At 38.5% G+C, this 21619-nt stretch overlaps 1 protein-coding gene across 1 annotated transcript; it reads left to right on the top strand.

The window, feature by feature from the left end:
- Window positions 1-10957: 10957 nt before the first annotated feature.
- On the top strand, window positions 10958-16271 carry si:ch73-91k6.2 (alpha-1,6-mannosyl-glycoprotein 2-beta-N-acetylglucosaminyltransferase). The gene is made up of 2 exons (XM_067418262.1): window positions 10958-11090; window positions 11209-16271. The coding sequence occupies exon 2, from the start codon at window positions 11320-11322 to the stop codon at window positions 12559-12561; it is 1242 nt and encodes a 413-aa protein (XP_067274363.1). The 5' UTR covers window positions 10958-11090; window positions 11209-11319; the 3' UTR covers window positions 12562-16271.
- The last annotated feature ends 5348 nt before the right edge of the window (window positions 16272-21619 follow it).

Here is a 21619-nt window from a genome sequence, read left to right as displayed (position 1 = left end):
GATGTACTAAAATAAGAAACTGAAACTGAAATAAAAATGTAATTTAAAAAACTTTATTTGTCAAAAACACAAAATTACTAAAACATTAAAATGAATAAAAAAATATGAATGAAAACTAATATCTTACAACACTCTGTTCAAAAGCTCAAAAAAGTCAAATATCATTGCAAAAATTAAAACAAATCCCTTATTATGCAACTATCAGAACGTCACATGTCTGTTGTCTTGTTTTGCACATGTGGTGTTTGGTTTATTTCTGGGCTATGTGCTCTTGTCTTCCCCACCCTTCTTATTATCTGATTATTGTTTAATTGGCCCCACCTTTTTCCTTCATTATTTCTGCCCTTTACAGTCTCCATCGTTGTCGTGTGTCTTCTGTTTCACTGTTGTGCTTCATGTTCTGTTCAAGTTGTTTTGGGATTTTTGTTTTGTTATTATGTATATTTTGTTAATAAATCCACCTTCTCTGCAATTGAGTCCTCACTTCAATTTTTTCCTTTGCGCAACGTGAGACAGAAAGTATTTTATTATTTAATGAAAGCTCATAAAGAGCAATGTTGGATGTCGACACTAAAGACAAATATCATAGCATTATGCAACAATCAGTATAGGTTTGTAAAGTGATGTTTTTAATCAAATCCAGAACTGTGAACAATACTCTCCTGTCTGACATGCTATGAAAATGTCTGCCAAAAGTTAGCATGAATTTTTAAAGGTGCACCTCGTATAAAATGCTGGCATCAGCAATGGTTACACTTTCTTTTGATAGTCCACTTTAGACATTCTACTAACCATAACTAACTTTGCAACTACACTATTAGGTTATAGAGATATAGGCTTATAATAAGTTGGCATACGCTCACACTGCAGGCAAAAATGGCCCAAATCCAATATTTTTGCTCATATGTGACTCATATCTGATCGTCCAGTTGGGCCACTTCCATATGCTTTCCTAAATTAGATACAGGTCAGATCGGATGTTTTGCAATGCGACCTCAGTCTGAATAGTCATATTGCAATTCATGCGCCTTTTACGTCACTCCAGTCTAGATCGACATTCATCACATTTCTGTGCTCCAATGATTTCACATGACAAATCGGTTCCTCATTCGAAACCGAAGATGGTATATTGCCAAAAATTTTGGGATGCCTGCCTTTATATGCACATGAACGTTAATGACATCCCAGTCTTAATCCGTAGGGTTTAATATGAAGTCGGCCCACCCTTTGCAGCTCTAACAGCTTTAACTCTCTTTTGGCCGTCCCCAAACAGTTCCCACAAAGTGGAGAGCATGAAATTGTCCAGAATGTCTTGCTATACTGAAGCATCAAGAGTTCCTTTCACTGGAACTAAGAGACAAAGCCCAACCACTGAAAAACAATCCCACCCCATAATCCACCCTCCACCAAACTTTACACTTGGCACAATGCAGCCAGGCAAGTCCCATTCTGCTGGCAACCGCCAAACCCAGACTCGTCCATGGGATTACCAGACCTTCAAAAAATAGGTTTCAAGTACTACACTTTCTGTTATACTTAAAGTATTACAGTGACAGCTCTATACAAGCCAAACTTGAGGGAAAACTGTACAAGAAAAACATTGCACTCTTTCTTCTCATCCTCGTCTGTGTCCTCCTCATGCACAAATTCACTGGCTTCCGCGGCAGAAAACCTTATACATGAATGCACAAATGCTGACTTCAGTAATCTTTGTGTTTACTTCCTTATGACAGCATGCGTGGCGTCTTTTTGTCTATGTCTGTTCCCATTATGTTCCTCCTTTGTTTCCTATGGACTAACCTACCAGTAACTTACAGGGAAACATAGGTAGCCTAGAGACGCACCCCGCGGCAGCAAATCTAATATGCCGCGAGTGTCGTCTAGCAACTCTCAATACCCTTCTGTGCTGTAAACACCAAACTCTGTATGGGGGGAAAAGACTTCGATATATGACCGTCTTTGAGCTGGTGCACACAGAACATGTTTTTGCTGTTAAAGACGTGAGAATCTCCTCCCTATCACTTTAAAGTATACGCTATTTTAATATATATTAATATATACAAAGATACAATTTCTGGCCTGTCCTGACATGATCACATGATCCGCTCTGTGCTGTGAAACCAGACTTCATTCACCCCCAATGGAAAGCATATTTACACATCGTTCCCTATCCCCTATATAGTGCACTGTCTGATCGTTCTCTATCCCCTATATAGTGCACTGTCTGATCGTTCCCTATCCCCTATAGTGCACTGTCTGATCGTTCCCTATCCCCTATATAGTGCACTGTCTGATCGTTCCCTATCCCCTATATAGTGCACTGTCTGATTGTTCCCTATCCCTTATATAGTGCACTGTCTGATCGTTCCCTATCCCCTATATAGTGCACTGTCTGATCGTTCCCTATCCCCTATATAGTGCACTGTCTGATCGTTCCCTATCCCCTATAGTGCACTGTCTGATCGTTCCCTATCCCCTATATAGTGCACTGTCTGATCGCTCCCTATCCCCTATATAGTGCACCGACTGATCGCTCCCTATCCCCTATATAGTGCACTGTCTGATCGTTCTCTATCCCCTATATAGTGCACTGTCTGATCGTTCCCTATCCCCTATAGTGCACTGTCTGATCGTTCCCTATCCCCTATATAGTGCACTGTCTGATCGTTCTCTATCCCCTATATAGTGCACTGTCTGATCGTTCCCTATCCCCTATATAGTGCACTGTCTGATCGTTCTCTATCCCCTATATAGTGCACTGTCTGATCGTTCTCTATCCCCTATATAGTGCACTGTCTGATCGTTCTCTATCCCCTATATAGTGCACTGTCTGATCGTTCTCTATCCCCTATATAGTGCACTGTCTGATCGTTCCCTATCCCCTATATAGTGCACTGTCTGATCGTTCTCTATCCCCTATATAGTGCACTGTCTGATCGTTCCCTATCCCCTATATAGTGCACTGTCTGATCGCTCCCTATCCCCTATATAGTGCACTGTCTGATCGCTCCCTATCCCCTATATAGTGCACCGACTGATCGCTCCCTATCCCCTATATAGTGCACTGTCTGATCGTTCCCTATCCCCTATAGTGCACTGTCTGATCGTTCCCTATCCCCTATAGTGCACTGTCTGATCGTTCCCTATCCCCTATATAGTGCACTGTCTGATCGTTCCCTATCCCCTATATAGAGCACTGTCTGATCGTTCCCTTTCCCCTATATAGTGCACTGTCTGATCGTTCCCTATCCCCTATATAGAGCACTGTCTGATCGTTCCCTATCCCCTATATAGTGCACTGTCTGATCGTTCCCTATCCCCTATATAGTGCACTGTTGATCGTCCCCTATCCCCTATATAGTGCACTGTCTGATCGTTCCCTATCCCCTATATAGTGCACTGTCTGATCGTTCCCTATCCCCTATATAGTGCAGTGTCTGATCGTTCCCTATCCCCTATATAGTACACTGTCTGATCGTTCTCTATCCCCTATATAGTGCACTGTCTGATCGTTCCCTATCCCCTATATAGTGCACTGTCTGATCGTTCCCTATCCCGTATATAGTGCAGTGTCTCATCGTTCCCTATCCCCTATATAGTACACTGTCTGATCGTTCTCTATCCCCTATATAGTGCTCTGTCTGATTGTTCCCTATCCCCTATATAGTGCACTGTCTGATCGTTCCCTATCCCCTATATAGTGCAGTGTCTCATCGTTCCCTATCCCCTATATAGTACACTGTCTGATCGTTCTCTATCCCCTATATAGTGCACTGTCTGATTGTTCCCTATCCCCTATATAGTGCACTGTCTGATCGTTCCCTATCCCCTATATAGTGCACTGTCTGATTGTTCCCTATCCCCTATATAGTGCACTGTCTGATCGTCCCCTATCCCCTATATAGTGCACTGTCTGATCGTTCCCTATCCCCTATATAGTGAACTGTCTGATCATTCCCTATCCCCTATATAGAGCACTGTCTGATTGTTCCCTATCCCCTATATAGTACACTGTCTGATCGTTCCCTATCCCCTATACAGTGCACTGTCTGATCGTTCCCTATCCCCTATAGAGTGTTCACCATGTAGAAAATAGTAAATGTGTAAACAAGTGAGCGATTTCAGCTTCTGTTTATTAGGTAGGGGGTGGGGCTTCAGATTCCAGAGAGCATTTGATTGGACAGAACATCTGATGAAAAGCTGAAGTGCAGAGTGATGTCATCAAAATCATTGATACATTTTTGTGGAAGTTAAATCTGCTAAAGGGAAATTTCGTCATTGTTTTGGAGCGCATAGCTTATAGATAACAGTAAGACTAGTCATTCTAAAAGCCAAAAAACGTAATATTTTTGGCTCTGATTCAAACTTTAATACTCCGAATAAAGGCTTAAGAGAGGCTCTCCAAAGACTGTTTTGGAAAGATTTTTTGTTTCTATCTGGTGCCAGGAAACAATAAAATCCACTATCATTTTTGGAGCTGTCTGCAGCATTGTTTCATATTGCTGTAAACAGAATGTTAATCATTGTGAAAATATTGAACAAGTCCAAAAGAGAAAAACAAAACAGGTGAGCAAAGGAGATAAGATAGTCTGAGCTATGGTTTGAGAAAAACATGTTGCAATAAAACAATCTTTGGCAGAACATCCATTTGGATATTAGGCCTCAAATCCATCCAGGATCACTTTTGAAGGTTTATAGGTGTTCAGTGTTGATTTCAGCACTCATAATATCACTGATCAAATAAATGTCAGTGATCTAATAAAATCTTTATACCCACTTCCTTTAACACATCAGAAGAAGTGGTTTCATCAGCGCTTCATCTAGAACCTTTAGTGTGGGTTTTAATTAGGCCTAATTACATTTTATTAATCAAGTCGTTTGAAAACAAACGTTATCAAAAGTAAACATCGAAATAAGTCATTGAACATGAAAGCATTATGCAAACATTTTAGGCATTTATCCTTATATAGAACCTTTTCGTCTGTTCATACAAACAGAAAGAAAGATTTAGCCATTTTGCTCGATTCAATGCAGCAATCAATGGGGGCTTGGGGCAAAACTGCCACCAAAATTAATAAAAATGCTTCAAGAAACCCCCCCAAGATTTTCGTGCAAAAAGGTCTTCACACAAGTTCTTGTTTTTAAAGGTGCCCTAGAATGAAAAATTGAATTAACCTTGCCATAGTGAAATAATAAGAGTTCAGTTCATGGACATCACACACTGTGAGTCTGAAACACCACTGCCTCCTCCTTCTTATGTAAATCTCGTAAATCAAAAACACCACGGAAAAAGAAGTGCTTCTCAACATAAACCCAACCGTGACACCAGCGTTGGGGATCATTTTATATGCGAGCCCCCAACATCTGTCCAAACAGATGCTCTCATGGACACGTCATGTTCAGGCTGTGCAGGAGAGGACTTGTCATATGTCAACATTCATGGTTGAGGTTTATTATAATCGGATACCACAACAAATCGTTCGTTTTTACGGCCTCTTTCAAGCAAGCTTCACTCAGCATCTTTAGGGGCAACATTCCTGCAAGCAGTAAGTAAGTTAGCTGTTTAAACAATTTCTGATTAAATTGAAAGTTTCTTAGAGAGACCGCATTGTCTAGATGAGGCAAGATGCTAGTACAGTAACAATAGGAAACACCAAGTACCATACCAAACTAAATAGTGTGTCTAATGACAAAGGTTATATTATTTTGTATTACAAAATACAAACGTAGATACCGTTCACTCGATCCTTCTAGCAAACGTCACCTTTTCGACCATATAAGTTAAAACGATAGTCAATGGAGATTGATCAAATGCAGCTTTTATTGGTGTTTTCAGATCGTCCGCGCGTGAGAGAGAGCTCGCATGCATATGGTTGCCAGATTGGACATGTTTAGGTAAAACACTGGAAAGTATACGTTTTTTTCCACAGAAAAGCTCTGTTTGGGTAGCCTAGAAATCTAGACGCACCCTAGCGGCAGCAAATTTAATTTGCCCGCAAGTGTCGTCTAGGCACTCTCAATACCTATCTGAGCTGTATTCCTCAGAATCTGGACGGCCCAATCACATCGTGTAGGGCAGGCTATAGAGTCGGCTGGCGGGGCCATAATGACGATGGCCGAGTTGCGTTTGCGTGCTTCTAGTAACACAGAAACCGGCGAACGGCGGCGGTCTTTCGAATCAGCTCTGACCGCGCCTCCGGAAGACTTGGAGTTAAGCTTTCCTCTGAGAAAAGAACAAAGAACGGCACTGAAGTCATTCTTAAAAAGGGAAGATGTGTTCGGAGTTTAGCCGACCGGATGTGGCGAATGTTTAATCAGTCAGCGAGCTCCCCTTCACCGTCGTTGCTCCGGTTGGTGTAGCGCTATCTTATCGCGTGCAGAGGGAGTTTGAAAAACAACCGTTTATCCGCCCCTCGGATTGAGCTGTCTATGGTGAGTTTCCAGACCAAACATCTTGATGTGGGTCTGGCTTGTCAGGCTACTGTTTGGGGGATTTAATTACTGAAATTTGGCAACCGCACAAACGCCAGCTCTCTCTCACTTGCGGGTGATCTGAAAACACCAATAAACAAGTAAGCTGTATTTCAGTAATCTCCATTTGAGATGTTCTGCTTAAAGTGTCATTCAGTCGGTCTGTGTTCTGTCAGGACTCACGAGCCGCTTCACTGAACTGCTGTGAGCTGCTGAAATAAGCCAATCAGAGCAGAGCTCAACATTAATATTCATGACTCTTTTAAATAAGGCAAAAACAGAGCATTACATCCTATAGGGACAATTTATAGGTTTGTAAATGGACCTGTAAATCTGTATCTGGACAATGTTTGCCCTTAAATAAACCACATACCCTCTATGTAGATATCAGAGAACAATTTAACATATTGTTTCAAATCATTCTAGGGCACCTTTAAAATGGAGTCAAGAATCCTTGACTCTAAAACTTATTATGATATTATTTCAGTGTTTGAGTAGTTTTTGTGTTACTCAGATCCTGGGCCAGACTTAACAACCCAGCGTTTGGATAGTTTTCGTGTGACTCAGTGAATTTTAGCAGCAGATGCATAATATTCACGAACATAGGCCTCATTGCACAACGAGCTGTTGAGTGTGTCGATGTTTTACAATCGATTAGTTCTGCATTGTGCATTTCTGAGCCTTTGAAAACTATTCAAAAAGAAGACATTGCTGAAGATCACATCTATGTGAAACTCTTTCAAAAACAAACGAATACAATCTCATGGCTGAAAGAAGCTTTAGCTTGGGCATTAGTGCCTGTCTCTAACCGCTCCATTATCATCAGCACATGTCCGTTTATATCACTGCTGACCTACACTAAACCCTCGCAACCGAATGAAACTGACGCCTGTTACGCCATAACAGTTTGACCTTTGATTTTAACTCATGAACTTTCTGGGAACTCTAAGTTATTATGAGTGTTTTTAAGAACTGCAGTTCCACCCAATAATTAAAAAAGCCTCTAGAACTCAGTTTATTGGCTTAATGGGCGAAACCAGTTCATAAGAATTATCCTGTTAGTTATTGGCCTACATAACTTTGACTGCATAGGTCATTGCAAATATTAAAAGGGGGGGGGGGGGTGAAACACTCAGTTTCAGTCAGTGTCATGTCAATCTTGAGTACCTATAAAGTAGCATTGCATCCTGCATATCTCCGAAAAGTCTTTATTTTTTTTATAATTATATAAGAAAGATGCGCTGTTCCGAGTCTTTCCGAAAAAAGCCGAGCGGGTGGGGGCGTGTCGTGTGAGCGGAGCTAAATAATGACGTGTGCGCGCTGCTGCTATTGTGTTGAGTCGAGTGCGTCGTAAAGCTGTGTCATCCCTAACAGCGGGAAAAAAACTTTATTCAAAATAAAAATATGGCTTTTAATCAGATACAGCCATACATCTATGATCCGGAATCAGACCCAGAGGCTGCAGTTGAACAGGAGCAGCAGCAAAAACGACTAGAGCAGGACGTCTCTATGTGGTACAAGTTATACACTAACTATATAATATGCTTAGCGGCTTGTGTTATTTACATATTTATACTTGAATTATATCGTCGTATTTTTGTCTTTGAAGGTGTACATGTGGGAAGTGCAGTTGTGCACGTGTGTTTGTGTGTTTACGCGTGGTTTATGTAGACAGTAAGCGGACTGGTTTTGCACGGCAGGTTAAGTTAGTGTTTACATAGAAAGACACGGAATAGTAGCGCATTTGAATGAAGAAGCGCGCTTATTTAGTTCAACATATTTCCCCCACTCTTTGTGTATGTTGTTTGGAGTGCTTTTACAATACACAAACATAAAGTTACACATATAGTGGCCAGCTAAACAAATGTACACGCACTACACATCGCATGCTCCATTGATCAATTAACTATACGTGATCATGTTTGGGCTACTTGATGAGCATAGGCAAAGACACAGACATTTGAAGCACTCTTACTCACAGCCTGCGGTTCTAACGTTGGGACCTTTATCGTTGGGACTGCTCCATCCTTCAGCATTAGGCGATCGGAAAATCCTGTGTCGAGCTGGGCCTTGTTTATGAAACAGTCGGCACCGAAATGCAGTGAACGGATATAAACATTCGCGCAACTCAGTTGCTGATCCGGAAAAGCAAATTACATCCACTGTTGCCTTAACGCGGGGTTTTGGGGAATCTGTACAGGACTGTCTTGGTCTGGCAACCAAAAACGCACTTTTTTGGTGACATTGTTAATTTCTTGAAGTCACATCACCTGTGCAGCGCAGCCTACGAGCCAGCGCTTTGATGGGTAGCCTGTTGCTTTCGCTCTCTCTCTCTCTCCCTCTCTCTCTCTCACGCTCTTCCGGTAGAATTGTCCGTAAGGCCCATACAAGGAAATTCCGTCAAACTTTAACGTCAAGTGGACCCATGATCGAAAAAAAATTGCCGAACCTTATGACTAACCGGAAGTAGTATTTTTGACAAAGAAATACTCCCATCAAATGTCCACCTTAACTTTTGAAACTTTGTCTATGTTTAGTATGGGATTCCAAGTCTTTAACAGTGTAAAAAGATCAGTATGCATGAAACAGCATTCCCCCCCCCCCCCCCCCCCCACCCTTAAGCTCATTTGTTCATCCTCACTGTCAGAAAAAAAGGTGCATTTCTGTCACTGGGGCGGTATCCTAAGGTACAAAACCGAAAAGGTACTAATATGTACTAATACGCACTCTTAAAGTACCGATATGTACCTTTTAAAGTACTAATATGTACCAATTAGGGGTGAGTAAGGTACAAATATGTCACTGTTGTTTGTTCTGAGAGTGCTCCTGCAGGGTATTTTTGTCTAAAACACACAAGCAAAAGCATGCAATAAACATTTATTAATAGTGAGTCCTGAATTATTAGTGGCACCAAACAGTATTGCAACACCAAACTAAAAAGATGTTTGTCTTGACAAAGCCTTGCAAGTCTATTTATTAAGTATGACAGCTCTTTGCTTTATGTATGTGAGTACTTTGCCAATAGGGGGAGTCAGTCTATGAGATTTTAAACTGACCTGTTGGCTTCCTGCTCCGTGATTGAATCACAGGCTACTTATTTATGCCAAAACTATTGCGTTACATGAAGTTCTGGTTTTTATGAAAGACAGATGATGTAAGCAGTGGGTTTAACATATCATATGATGATCTTCTTTTGCCATCTAGAGGTGATTTTGAATAACAAACAAAAGAGCTGCAGGCCTGGTTTCACATCATACAAAACTGGTTTCTATATGTCTGGACACAAAAGGTGTTTTATATTTGTTTTCTATCCTTATGTAAAGGTTGCACATCCCATAGTCCTAAAGACACACACACACACACACACACACACACACACACACACACACACACACACACACACACACACACACACACACACACACACACACACACACACACACACACACACACACTGGAAGTTCGGAAGGCTGTTTCTGGATGGTTTTGTATGTGACTTTTTCTTGACAAGACATTTAATATGAAGAATCATATATAAAAGCAGGAAATATAGGCCCAGATAAAGATAAAGACTGTATAGATTAAACATTTTTACTGTAAAAAAATATACAATAAACGTAAATATACTGATGAATTTCTGCCAGAATATTATCAAGATTTTTTTTTACAGAAGTGTTAAGCACAACACTATGCAATGCATAAAAATTAAAAACAGATAAAACACCTGTAAAAACATACAGTATGTTTTTTAAAAAAATGACAATATATCAATTTAAATCATCAATTGATTAGGAATATATAAATGCATAATATATAAACATATATTAGTGATATAACTAAAAGAAGGTAAACATGTTTTTGACTTTATTTAATGTCACGAGAACAAGTTATCACATTAGCTGCCAGGAAATAAAAAAATATATATATATTTTTTTAAATTACATAAATTCATAAAATAAATAGATATTAGTGATATCATTTTCTTGTAAACTTTTTTTTTTTTTTTTTTTTTTACTTGCCATTAGAACAATATGTAGGCCTATTACATACTCACGTTATTACATTAGCTACCAGGAAAAAAAATATTGCATACATTCATAATATATGTACAGATATTAGAATAGTGATATAATTTTTTTAATGTTTTTATTTATTTATTCAGTGCCATATGAGAACAAGATGTATTACATACATTATCACATTAGCTTCCAAGAAATTACTCAAATAGATAAAGAAATAAATAAACCAAAAATAAAATACATTTCTACATAAGTTCCAGTGCTTTTAAGACATAGCTTGTTCCAACAATTTACATATAATTTAAAGTAATTTTGTTTGCTCTGAGCACACTTCTTTTTATGCATGCTATTTTCCTAGTAAAATAAATAACTGTATAATATGTTACTGTTTAATCCCAAGCTTCGTTGTTATTCTGAGTATAAGATAAAACATAACACAACTAGAGTAGAGTAGCGGCGTGTCTCGTGAGGGAGTGAGGAGGAGCGATCACGTGCTCCTGTTGACTGTAGGTACACGTCAGCGGTAAAGACCTCCTCACTCTTTCTCAGATCACTTTCTCTTCCTGTTTCCAACTTTGTTGCACATGCCACTTTATCTGGGTGAGTAGTAGCTCTCGCTTTACAAACAACGCCATTTACGACAAATTATTACTATCGCGCGGTGTTTATTACGCGCGCGTTCACGTGATAAAACTCATCCTTGAACTTCTCTTGACAGAACCATGTTCGTGTGTGAATGGTGAAAATGCCCGGATTGTGTCCACAACAGACGCCTAACAGCAGTACATGACCCGGAGTTTAGGTTTCCATGGTGCTTTGACGTTTTAAAATGAGATTACGGTTGTTAAAGAAGAACTTTATTGCGTTCCTAGTCGTTTTTATCATCTGTATAATGTTGTTTTATTCCTTAAGAAGGACTAACAATGAAACAAACATGGATGTGACTGAAAAAGACAGCAGTCCGACTGCTGTAATGGGGAAATTTGAGTACAGCACTGTTCAGAATATGAGAAAGTCAATTTATGACAGCAACTACAGGCAGTTTATTCAAAATGGAGACAAGTTTCCATTGGAGCCGGAGGTGGTTGTCGTCATTCAAGTCCACAATCGTCCGGCGTACCTCAAAATGCTCATTCAATCTCTGGAAAAAGTCACCGGCGTAGAAAACATGCTTCTGATATTCAGCCATGACTATTTCTCAGAGGAAATCTCTAATATGGTCAAAGGTATCACTTTTTGTAGGGTGCTCCAGATTTATTTCCCCTACAGCGTCCAGCTGTATCCGAACGAATTTCCGGGACAAGATCCTCAGGATTGTCCAAGAGACATCTCAAAGGAGAACGCAATTAAAAAGGGCTGTTTGAACGCGGAGCACCCGGATTCGTACGGACATTACAGGGAGGCGTCCATTACTCAAACCAAACACCATTGGTGGTGGAAGCTGCATTTCGTGTTCGAGCGAGTTCGGGTTCTTCTGGGATACAAAGGATACGTCGTGTTTATCGAGGAAGATAACTACCTTCTCCCTGATTTTCACGCATTCTTCAAATCAATGGCCGAGCTCAGAAAAACCAGCTGCGGGGATTGCGACATCCTCGCGCTTGGCAACCACAATGGCTTATCCGAATTTCACGAACTCTCCAGCAAAACCGAGACGTCAACATGGCTGTCCACCAAGCATAACATAGGAATGGGAATCTCAAGAGAGCTCTATTACAAACTAATGGGATGCAATAATGCGTTCTGCACCTACGATGATTATAACTGGGACTGGACCCTCCAGAACTTGTCTGGGACGTGCATCTCGAAACCTCTCAAAGTCTTGCTAGCTCGTGGAAGCCGCGTACTTCACACGGGCGACTGCGGCCTGCATCAGAAAGAGGATTGCAGGCCCGAAATGGCTCAGGAAAGGGTGGATGCGGCACTTAAAGAGGCACAGTCGGCGCTTTTTCCTCCCACACTGGCACTGACCGACTACGGGCCGGTGGAGCATCAACCTCACATGAAAAACGGAGGCTGGGGGGACGTTCGAGATCACACGCTGTGCATCAACTACGCAGCTCGACTCTGAGCTGGACGTTTAAAATGTGCCATTTAGAATATCAGGGTTACAAGTTGCAGGTTAACGATTATGCTTTGACCAAAAATGGGAAAAATGTGAGCTATTATGGTATGTGTATATATGCAAAAGGACAAATGTGAATGCATCTCACGGAAGAAAATCGACTTTCTTTCTCCTAATCTTTTTTACTCATATTCTCATACTGAAGAATTTAGTACAAGATTTGCAATATTCACTTAGAAATTGCTTGTAATTTTCACAAATAATAACAAAGAAACATAAATCTGAAATAGTATTTTCTTGTGATATGCATTTACAACATATTTTTGACTTTTCACCCCAAAATCAATTGCTTCTGAATGTTTCAATCTTGTGTTTTACTCTAATTCCCATACTAAACATTTTGGAACAGGATTTACAATATTCACTCAGAAATGGCTAGTAAATTTCACTAATAATTATAAAGTAACATTGGAATTTAAGCCATGACATTTTTAATAGACTGAAGTTGTAGTTTCTTGTCCAATGTATTTACAAATTTTTTCCAAGTGCATCAACTTTTATTTTTTTTAAATAAATAATTATCATAATTTATTAATATATAAATATTTGCAAAAGGAAAAATGTGGATGCATCTCACAGAGAAAAAACAACAGATCCCCCAAAATCAATTGCTTCTGAATGTTTTACTTTAATTCCCATACTGAAGAATTTAGTACAGGATTCACTTAGAATTTGCTAGTAAATTTCACAAATACTTACAAAGAAACATTGAATTAAACATGATATTAAGACATAATTAACTTTTTCCCAATTCATCAACTATTTTACATTTTAAACTAGCATACATTAAAGGCACTATGACAAGATATGAAATAATGATAATAAGAATTTGGAGGGGAAATGTGCTAAACTGTGTTAGTAATAATGTCACTAAATAATATAAATGGTTCTGTGAAAGCTGGCTTCATTTTCATGCATGTTGCATGATAATATAAAACATCTGTCTTGTTGATTTTGTGGTGGAAAGTGAGCTGGATATGTTTCACGAGGCCACGACTGTACCAGCTTTATATGTCACAGACATGTCATGAGGTTTCAGTTGCAAACTCATGCATCCATTTTGTGCATTGCATACATTTTAATAATTCCTCTTCATCACAAATCATAAATCTTCCAGTGATAATCTGTTTATTTTATTACGTTTAAATGTAACATTCCTTTTGTCTTCCATTACTGGTGTTTCCTTAAAAATAGAAGATCTGTTTCCTTTGGGTTTTATATATTTTTAAACATTAGGACATATTTTGGTGGTATATATTTGGATCTGTGACGTTTATGAATCTATGATGAATTCAATGTGCCTTAAAAAACATTCTTTAATTTGCATATGACGGTTTGCATAATTTGCATTCGTGGTTTTCTCCTGTATTCCCCGTCCTTTCTAATCGGGGATAGTTTTTCTTCACAGACAATCATTTGATCATTTCCTCTTTTTTTGACGTGTTGTCTTACATTGTCTTTAATAACTTTTTTACATGAACATGGAAGTTCATTTCAGAAATGATCATGCAGAAATGCTTTTTTGAAGTTTCACGCCCGGTTTCAGCTTTAAAATGTGCCTTAGAGAAAACTGGTGTGCATTTTGAGACAAAACAATGGCAGTGATATATTTTAAGATGTCATAGCAAGTTGCTTTGAGTTAAAACAGGTCAAATATTCATTTTAGTCTGGGACTAGCTCAAGGCTGGTCTGTGAAACTGGCCATTTAAAACGAATGCTGTTAAACAGGTTTGACTCCAGACATCTATCTGTAATTGTTGTGCCTATAGAGTTTTTTAAAGCATTTAAATGGATAGTTCACCCCAAAAATTCAAACCCACGTGAGTTTCTTTCTTTGAACACAAAAGAAGATATTTTGAAGAATGTTTGTAACAGATTGGGGATGGGACATAATTGTATGGAATCTTCTTTTCGCCACAGAATAAAACATTATAAAATATAATGACACTTTTTTTTTTCTCCTCAGAATTGCAAGATATAAAGTCGCAACTGTAAATATAAAGTTAGAATTGCGTGATATAACCTCTCAATTCTCACTTTATAACATGTAATTACGACTTTACAACTCGAAATCAAGACTTTATATCTTGCAATTCCTACTTTAACACAATTAAGACTTTATAACTCACAATTCTGACATTGACACAATTTGACTTTATAACTCGCAATTACAACTTTATAACTCAAAATTACAACTTTATAACTCACAATTATGACACAATTTGACTTTAACTCCCAATTACGACTTTAAAACTCGCAATTACAACTTAATAACTCGCAATTATGACTTTATAACTTGTATTTCTGACTTTATAACTCGCAATTATGACTTTATAATTTGTATTTCTGACTTTATAACTCGCAATTACAACTTTATAACTCGCAATTATGACTTTATAACTTGTATTTCTGACTTTATAACTCGCAATTACAACTTTACAACTCGCAATTACAACTTTATAACTCAAAATTACAACTTTACAACTCAAAATTACAACTTTATAACTCAAAATTACAACTTTATAACTCACAATTATGACATAATGACACAATTTGACTTTAACTCCCAATTACGACTTTAAAACTCGCAATTACAACTTTATAACTCGCAATTATGACTTTATAACTTGTATTTCTGACTTTATAACTCGCAATTACAACTTTATAACTCAAAATTACAACTTTATAACTCACAATTATGACATTATGACACAATTAGACTTTATAACTCCCAATTAAGACTTTATTACTCGCAATTAAGACTTTATAACTCGCAATTCCGACTTTATAACTTGTATTTCTGACTTTATAACTTGCAATTCCGACTTTATAACTCACAAATCTGACTTTATAACGCGCAATTCTGACTTTATATCATGCAATTCTGACTAAGTCTCACAATTGCGAGTTTATATCATGCAAATCTGAGAAAAAAAATCCAAATTGTGAGATTAAAAATCACAATTGCCTTTTTTATTGTTTAATCTGTGGCGGAAACAGCATTGACTTCAATATTATGAGGAAAAAATACTATGGGAATTAATAATGCCCCACAAATATTTAGTTACAACTCTTCAAAATATCTTCATATATCATAAATGATGGCAGAGTTTTAAGTTTTGGGTGAACTGTCCCTTTAAGTGGAACTTGGTGTCACAGCAACACAAACTTTACTGGGATGGCAACATTTTGAAATATTCATCTTTGTATGTTGCTTGGAGAGTTTCCAAGGTTCAAAGGTGTTTAGTTTAGCTTTTTTCAGCAGACCTACTCTGCGTGTTTCCTCTCGGTTTCCTTCCTGTGATTTCTTTTATTCGTTCAGGGAGGAAAGGCTGACATGCTCAAAAGAGTTGCCAAATGTCTTTCAGAGGAAATGGATCTGAAATGCATTCTTTTATTGTGTAATTGAGCTTAAACTGAAGTGTGTATGAGAGAGAGGTTACTTGCTCTTTAGTACGGGTAGGAATAAGATGCAGATATGTATGTAAATCTTTTATTTTCTCAAAACAAGTCATAATGCTATATCTAAAAGCCATATTCATTTTTGATCTTTTAGCTATGAGCCAAAGATGCATCGATCATGTGGAGTTTAAATACCGAATTACATCTGTGTAATTCTGTTTTCTCTGATTTAATAAATGTATGAATAAGGGGTACTTCTTTTGATGACTAAGTTATTTTTGAGTGTTTCCCAAACATAATTTCAAAAAGTTTGTATGTCATATATTGGGTGTATAAATTCTGTGTATGTGTCTCTGTTTTCTGGAAGTTTTTTAAAGATATAAAAGTTGTTCAGATGCTAGCAGTGCATTAAAATATTATATCAGATTGTTAGATGATGTTGTTTCTGATGAAGGGGGTTGTGAGTAGCTTATAACTAGCATCTTTTCTTTTTTTAAGTGAATCAAATGAGAGCTTCCACTTGAAATGATTTATATTTTTTCTTCTGTAGATCATCATGGTCTGTTTTCTCTGTTTGTCTAACCGTGAGCTCAGTGAACTGATAAGATAACCTGCATTTGTTTACTTTCAGAGACGTTTAAAGAGCCACACTGAGCTTAGAAAGAAGAATTTTACTTTATACGTCAAGATCATAACCTTAAGGGTATAATGATAGGGTATGATAATCAAAAATTATATTTCAGAGTATTATCAATCAAGAAACGTGTCTAATATTGGTCTAAACCAATATTATGTTGCAACACATTTGTTTTTGTACTGGAGTAGTTCTTTCACTAGGGGTCGCTATATATACCCTGCCAACTGTAAATATAGATATATTACAGTTTTTAAAAAAAATGCTTACAGAGTTTTTGAAACTAGGGCTCCAGTCAACTCTCAGTCACCTTTCTATCAGAACCAGCATTAACTTCTGGAGCAGTTTGAGCTCCAGTAGCTCGTCTGTTTGATCGGACCCCACGGGCCAGCCTTCGCTCCCCACGTGCATCAATGAGCCTTGGCCGCCCATGACCCTGTGGCCGGTTCTCCACTGGTCCTTCCTTGGAGCACTTTTGATAGATACTGACCACTGCAGACCGGGAACAGCCCACACGAGCTGCAGTTTTGGAGATGCTCTGACCCAGTCGACTAGCCGTCACAATTTGGCCCTTGTCAAACTCACTCAAATCCTTACGCTTGCCCATTTTTCCTGCTTCTAACACATCAACTTTGAGGACAAAATGTTCACTTGCTGCCCAATTTATTTGATTTATTTTAGAAGTGATCAATTTATGTATAAGTGTCTTCACACATGATCATTGGCTGTAGGTCATCAGCAAATCAGTGTGGCTTTTTAAATGCCAGTGTTTCCCAAATTAAACACAAGAGCTGTAAGTTTTGAGAAATGTAGAGAACTGTGTTTAGAGTTTTGCAAAAAGTTTGTTTTACTATAGCAAACTGATTTTAAAGCCCGTAATGTGCTTGGTGACTGGTTTCACTGAGTAGGCCTCAAGTACCAATTTTAAAAAAACTAAAATTATTCTGCCGAGCACTATAGGGCTCGTTTTTTTTTTTTAATCTGGTCGATTCAGAATCGTTTCTCAAAGGCCATGAAATTGATTTTTTTTTCTTCCATTTTTATTTCCGCTAACATTGAACATAAGATTAACGTAAATCTAATGAATTTACTAGTCTTCTCCACTAGATGTCACCCCGTGATCTTACAAAGGAGCAACAGGCGCACATCATTTATCCATTCAGTGTTTAAATGGCAGCTTCCGGTGCGTTGTCGCCTTTTATAATCCTGAGGTGAAATGCTGTCGTAATACTCAAGGGGGTAATCTAGCGCTCGGAAAGCGTTCCACCCCTAGGGGCGGCCATTGCTAACCAAGCCATCACCTGCTGTTAGCATCCCATTGACTCCCATTCATTTTTGAGTCACTTTGACAGTGAATAACTTTACATCTGAGGCGTTTAAAGACTCCATTTGTCCATTGTTTATTTCTAAAGAAACACGACAATGTATAAAAGGCTCCATTGCCTTGTATCTTACACTATCGCCCCGCAGAAGCTGTTTTTGTAAAAATAGGCTAACGATTGCGTCATAACCAACGCGACTCTGTCGCACAGTTGAGAAATTACCGTATAGACCTAAGGAGACGCTCGCAGGCAATCTTTTACTGTCTAGGAGACAGTCGGGGGGACGTGGAGACATAAAGTCTGATAAAGTCAAGGGGGAAGAATGGGGAGAAGCCCATAGTGAGCCAAAAGCAACGGGAGAAAATATTTAAACAACGGGATTCAGATGTCACTTTCCACATCTACTAGAAGACTCACAGCTGTCAGACAGGAGGCTCACGTCACATCTACGTCGTCAAGCTCAGTCTGAGCCTGCGCAGTTCGCTCAGCCATCAGGAAGTGAGTGCCCCTAGGTTGACTTCATTCTTTCGCCGTAGACGTCAATGGGAACGCTCTGTCCATTTCTTTTACTGTCTATGGTAATACTAAAAAACTGCGGAACCATTTGGTCTGACAACACACACACAGCTGAGCACTCAACCGCGAATGGTTGCCTTGCGTTAGGATCAAACTTGAGCAGTAACTTATGTAGTTAGCCATTATAAGCATATTCAAATCATAGTACATAGACAGCGCAGGATCAATAATTCAAAAAGTTTAATATACAGGTTTGCAGGGACGTGCACAGGGGGGTTGCTCAGGTTGCCCGGGCAACTGCCCATATGCCCTTCTCGACTCACGTTGCCCTTCCGAGGTGGAAAAAAATAAATAAAAAAATCGTACAATGGATGCAGAGTTTCACGTAGGCCTAGATACAAAAAAAAAAAAAATCGCAAAGCCTCGTTCACTTCCATATTCGGGTACCTGTCCGAAAGTGAAAGTCAAGCAATTGCTTGGGGCACCGAGATGGCCTGGGGCCTCAAGACAGCGACAGGTTAAGAATAAAATGCAACGACAAACTGCTTGTGCGCCCCTTTGATAGTCAATGCAGTAAAGTGCATTGACACTGTTATCGGAATCCCCCTCAAGGGGGCCCTCTCAGTCGTCGCTGACAACAGCCACCCAACCACGCAATCTCTGCTGCCGGCAAAATACAAAACCTCCTCGGCGATCATGAAGCGGAATTATGCTTTAGGAAGCTAGAAAAGAAAAAAGAGAAAAAACAAGATAGTGGCAAGTGATAAATTACACTATATAAAATAGCTTTATTTGTACAAAAATGGTGTAATTTTGCAGCAGGTAGGCTAGCAAAAATATGTTTATGTTAGCTAACGTTACCTGCCTGGCAAATGCTGCTTGTAACGAACAGTTAGTGCAACTTTTTTTTCGAACGGATGGAATATGGTTACTTACTGTAATATGTTTTTTTTTTAACGGGATAAGGAAGACGCAGATCTGTTACAGAATAACTTTATCGTATTTAATGACATAAAATTGCTATAGCTTTGTAATAGGTTTTGATGAAAGTGGCATAGCATGCTATACTAACTATTTTTATGCTATGCATAAATAACCTGGAATAGTTAATATAGCATTAACTATTATTATAAACATTATTTAACCAGAAAGAGGCAGAGGAACATGATTTTTTTCATAGCTTATCTTAATGTGCTAGTGTCGGGATATTTGGTAGTAACAGTTTATGCAAATATGATATTATTTTTATAAGTTACCAATGGATCTTGAACAGTTACTTCATTCGGTGTGGCAATTTTTACACTGTTGCATTTTGAAGTACAGTATCAGGACAACCCACATGTTTTACTGTTACTGTTTATTAACTATTTGACAGGTATTATAGTCATCTGTTGCAACTTCATAATAACCATCCAGATAATGTTTATAGACAGTTTACAAACCAACTAGTAACCCTTAACAAAGTGTTAGGAATATTTGGTCTGTCTATCTATGTAATGTTTATAGATGTTTTAAAAATGGTTTCTTAAAGTTTTACAAACATTTTTTAATCATTACCCGTTTATCTGTAGAAGGTTAGCCATGTCCATTTGCTTGGGGTCCCCAAAATCCTTCTAACCGCCTTGGCTGAGCCTGCATGAGCGGCACTAGAAGGAGATTGTCGCCGTTGTTGGGTGAGACTTAACGTTGTCGGAAAGGTATAACAAATGGACGATCATAAACTGTTGATGGCAGTTAAATTAATATTGTCTTTTTTTATTAGACTATTGATATTGACTGGTTTGAGTTCTTTATTGGTATAGGCAAGGGAAATGGCCTCAAACGCACCAAAATGCAGGAAATCACATCTACGAAATAAAAAAAATTCTTGGGGGAGAAACCCCCAGACCCCCCTGAAAAAAAATAGCCCCACCTATAATATTTTTCCTGAGCAGAACATAAATACCACTAGGGGGCATTGAAATAATAATGATAATGGCAATAACAATAATATGTAATTGGACAGATCATGAGGGGTGGGTGGTTTCGGTTGGGGGGGTTCCCTTTTTTAGGTCAGAGCAACTGCCCCTCAAAAATCCTGTGCACGTCCCTGCAGGTTTGTGGCTCTTTATTTCTTTTTAATTAGGCTACTCATTTATGTTCACTGTTCTTTTTTATAAATGCCTATAGTAGTCTATTTGTATTAAATCTATAGCCTATTAATTTGAGTTGAATCGAAAATCGAATCGATTTGAGGGCTTGTGAATCGAAATCGAATCGAATTGGAACATCTGAATCGATACCCAGCCCTACCCGAGCACCAAATGCGAGTGAAAATTGGTGTGGCTGAGTATATGAAACAATGTCACTCGCCCATTTAAATATAGTTTTCAATACTCGTTACTCAACACTAATCTGAGCGCTCTTTTACGTCTTACACTTTAGTGGACAAATCCACAAAAAATCATGTAAAAAAAAAAGTTGCCGATAGCGAGTTGAATACGGATGCCGGTAAGCTGGAATATATATATTTTACTTAATAACATGCTAAATATGGATATTTTTCTTACACAATCTCATCAATTCGCTTCAAAAGGACTTAATTATCCACTGGAGCCGTGTGGGGCGCTTTTATAATGGATGGATGCACTTTAAAAAAAAAAAAATATTCATTTTGGGCTACCAATATAAAGCTTGGAAAAGCCAGGACATATTTTGATGTAACTCCTATTGTATTCGTATGAAAGAAGAATGTCATATACACCTAGGATGGCTTGAGGGTGAGTAAAGGATGGGGAAATTTTCATATTTGGGTGAAATATCCCTTATAATGATTTTCATCACGTGATATCTGTTACTTTCCTCAGCGATTATCCGGATGACCCAATCACAGGCGTTTCTGAAGACTCGATGAGGGTTTTTAATTATAATTTTATAAAAATTGCCGCCCTCGTTTCCACTTGTAATGCGGGTACTAGTCTGTCAAATGTATACCTTTTAAAATATTCTACTTTTAGAGTTCAAATGTGTTCATTAAGACAAAAAAACACCCTAATGCTGCTTAATGGAGCCGCCAGCTGCCCCCTGGCGGAGAACACCTAACCGTCACCGGTAAAACGCGTTTATAACTCAACGAATTATCTTCAATCCC

Source organism: Pseudorasbora parva, chromosome 15, assembly GCF_024679245.1.
Source record: "Pseudorasbora parva isolate DD20220531a chromosome 15, ASM2467924v1, whole genome shotgun sequence".
NCBI classification, from domain to species: Eukaryota; Metazoa; Chordata; class Actinopteri; order Cypriniformes; family Gobionidae; genus Pseudorasbora; species Pseudorasbora parva.
The sequence above is the reverse complement of the archived record's forward strand: the minus strand, read 5'-3'. Positions and strand labels throughout refer to the sequence as shown.

Coding starts and splice junctions, on each gene's coding strand:
- si:ch73-91k6.2 (XM_067418262.1), top strand. CDS start 11,320: ATGAGATTACGGTTGTTAAAGAAGAACTTTATTGCGTTCCTAGTCGTT.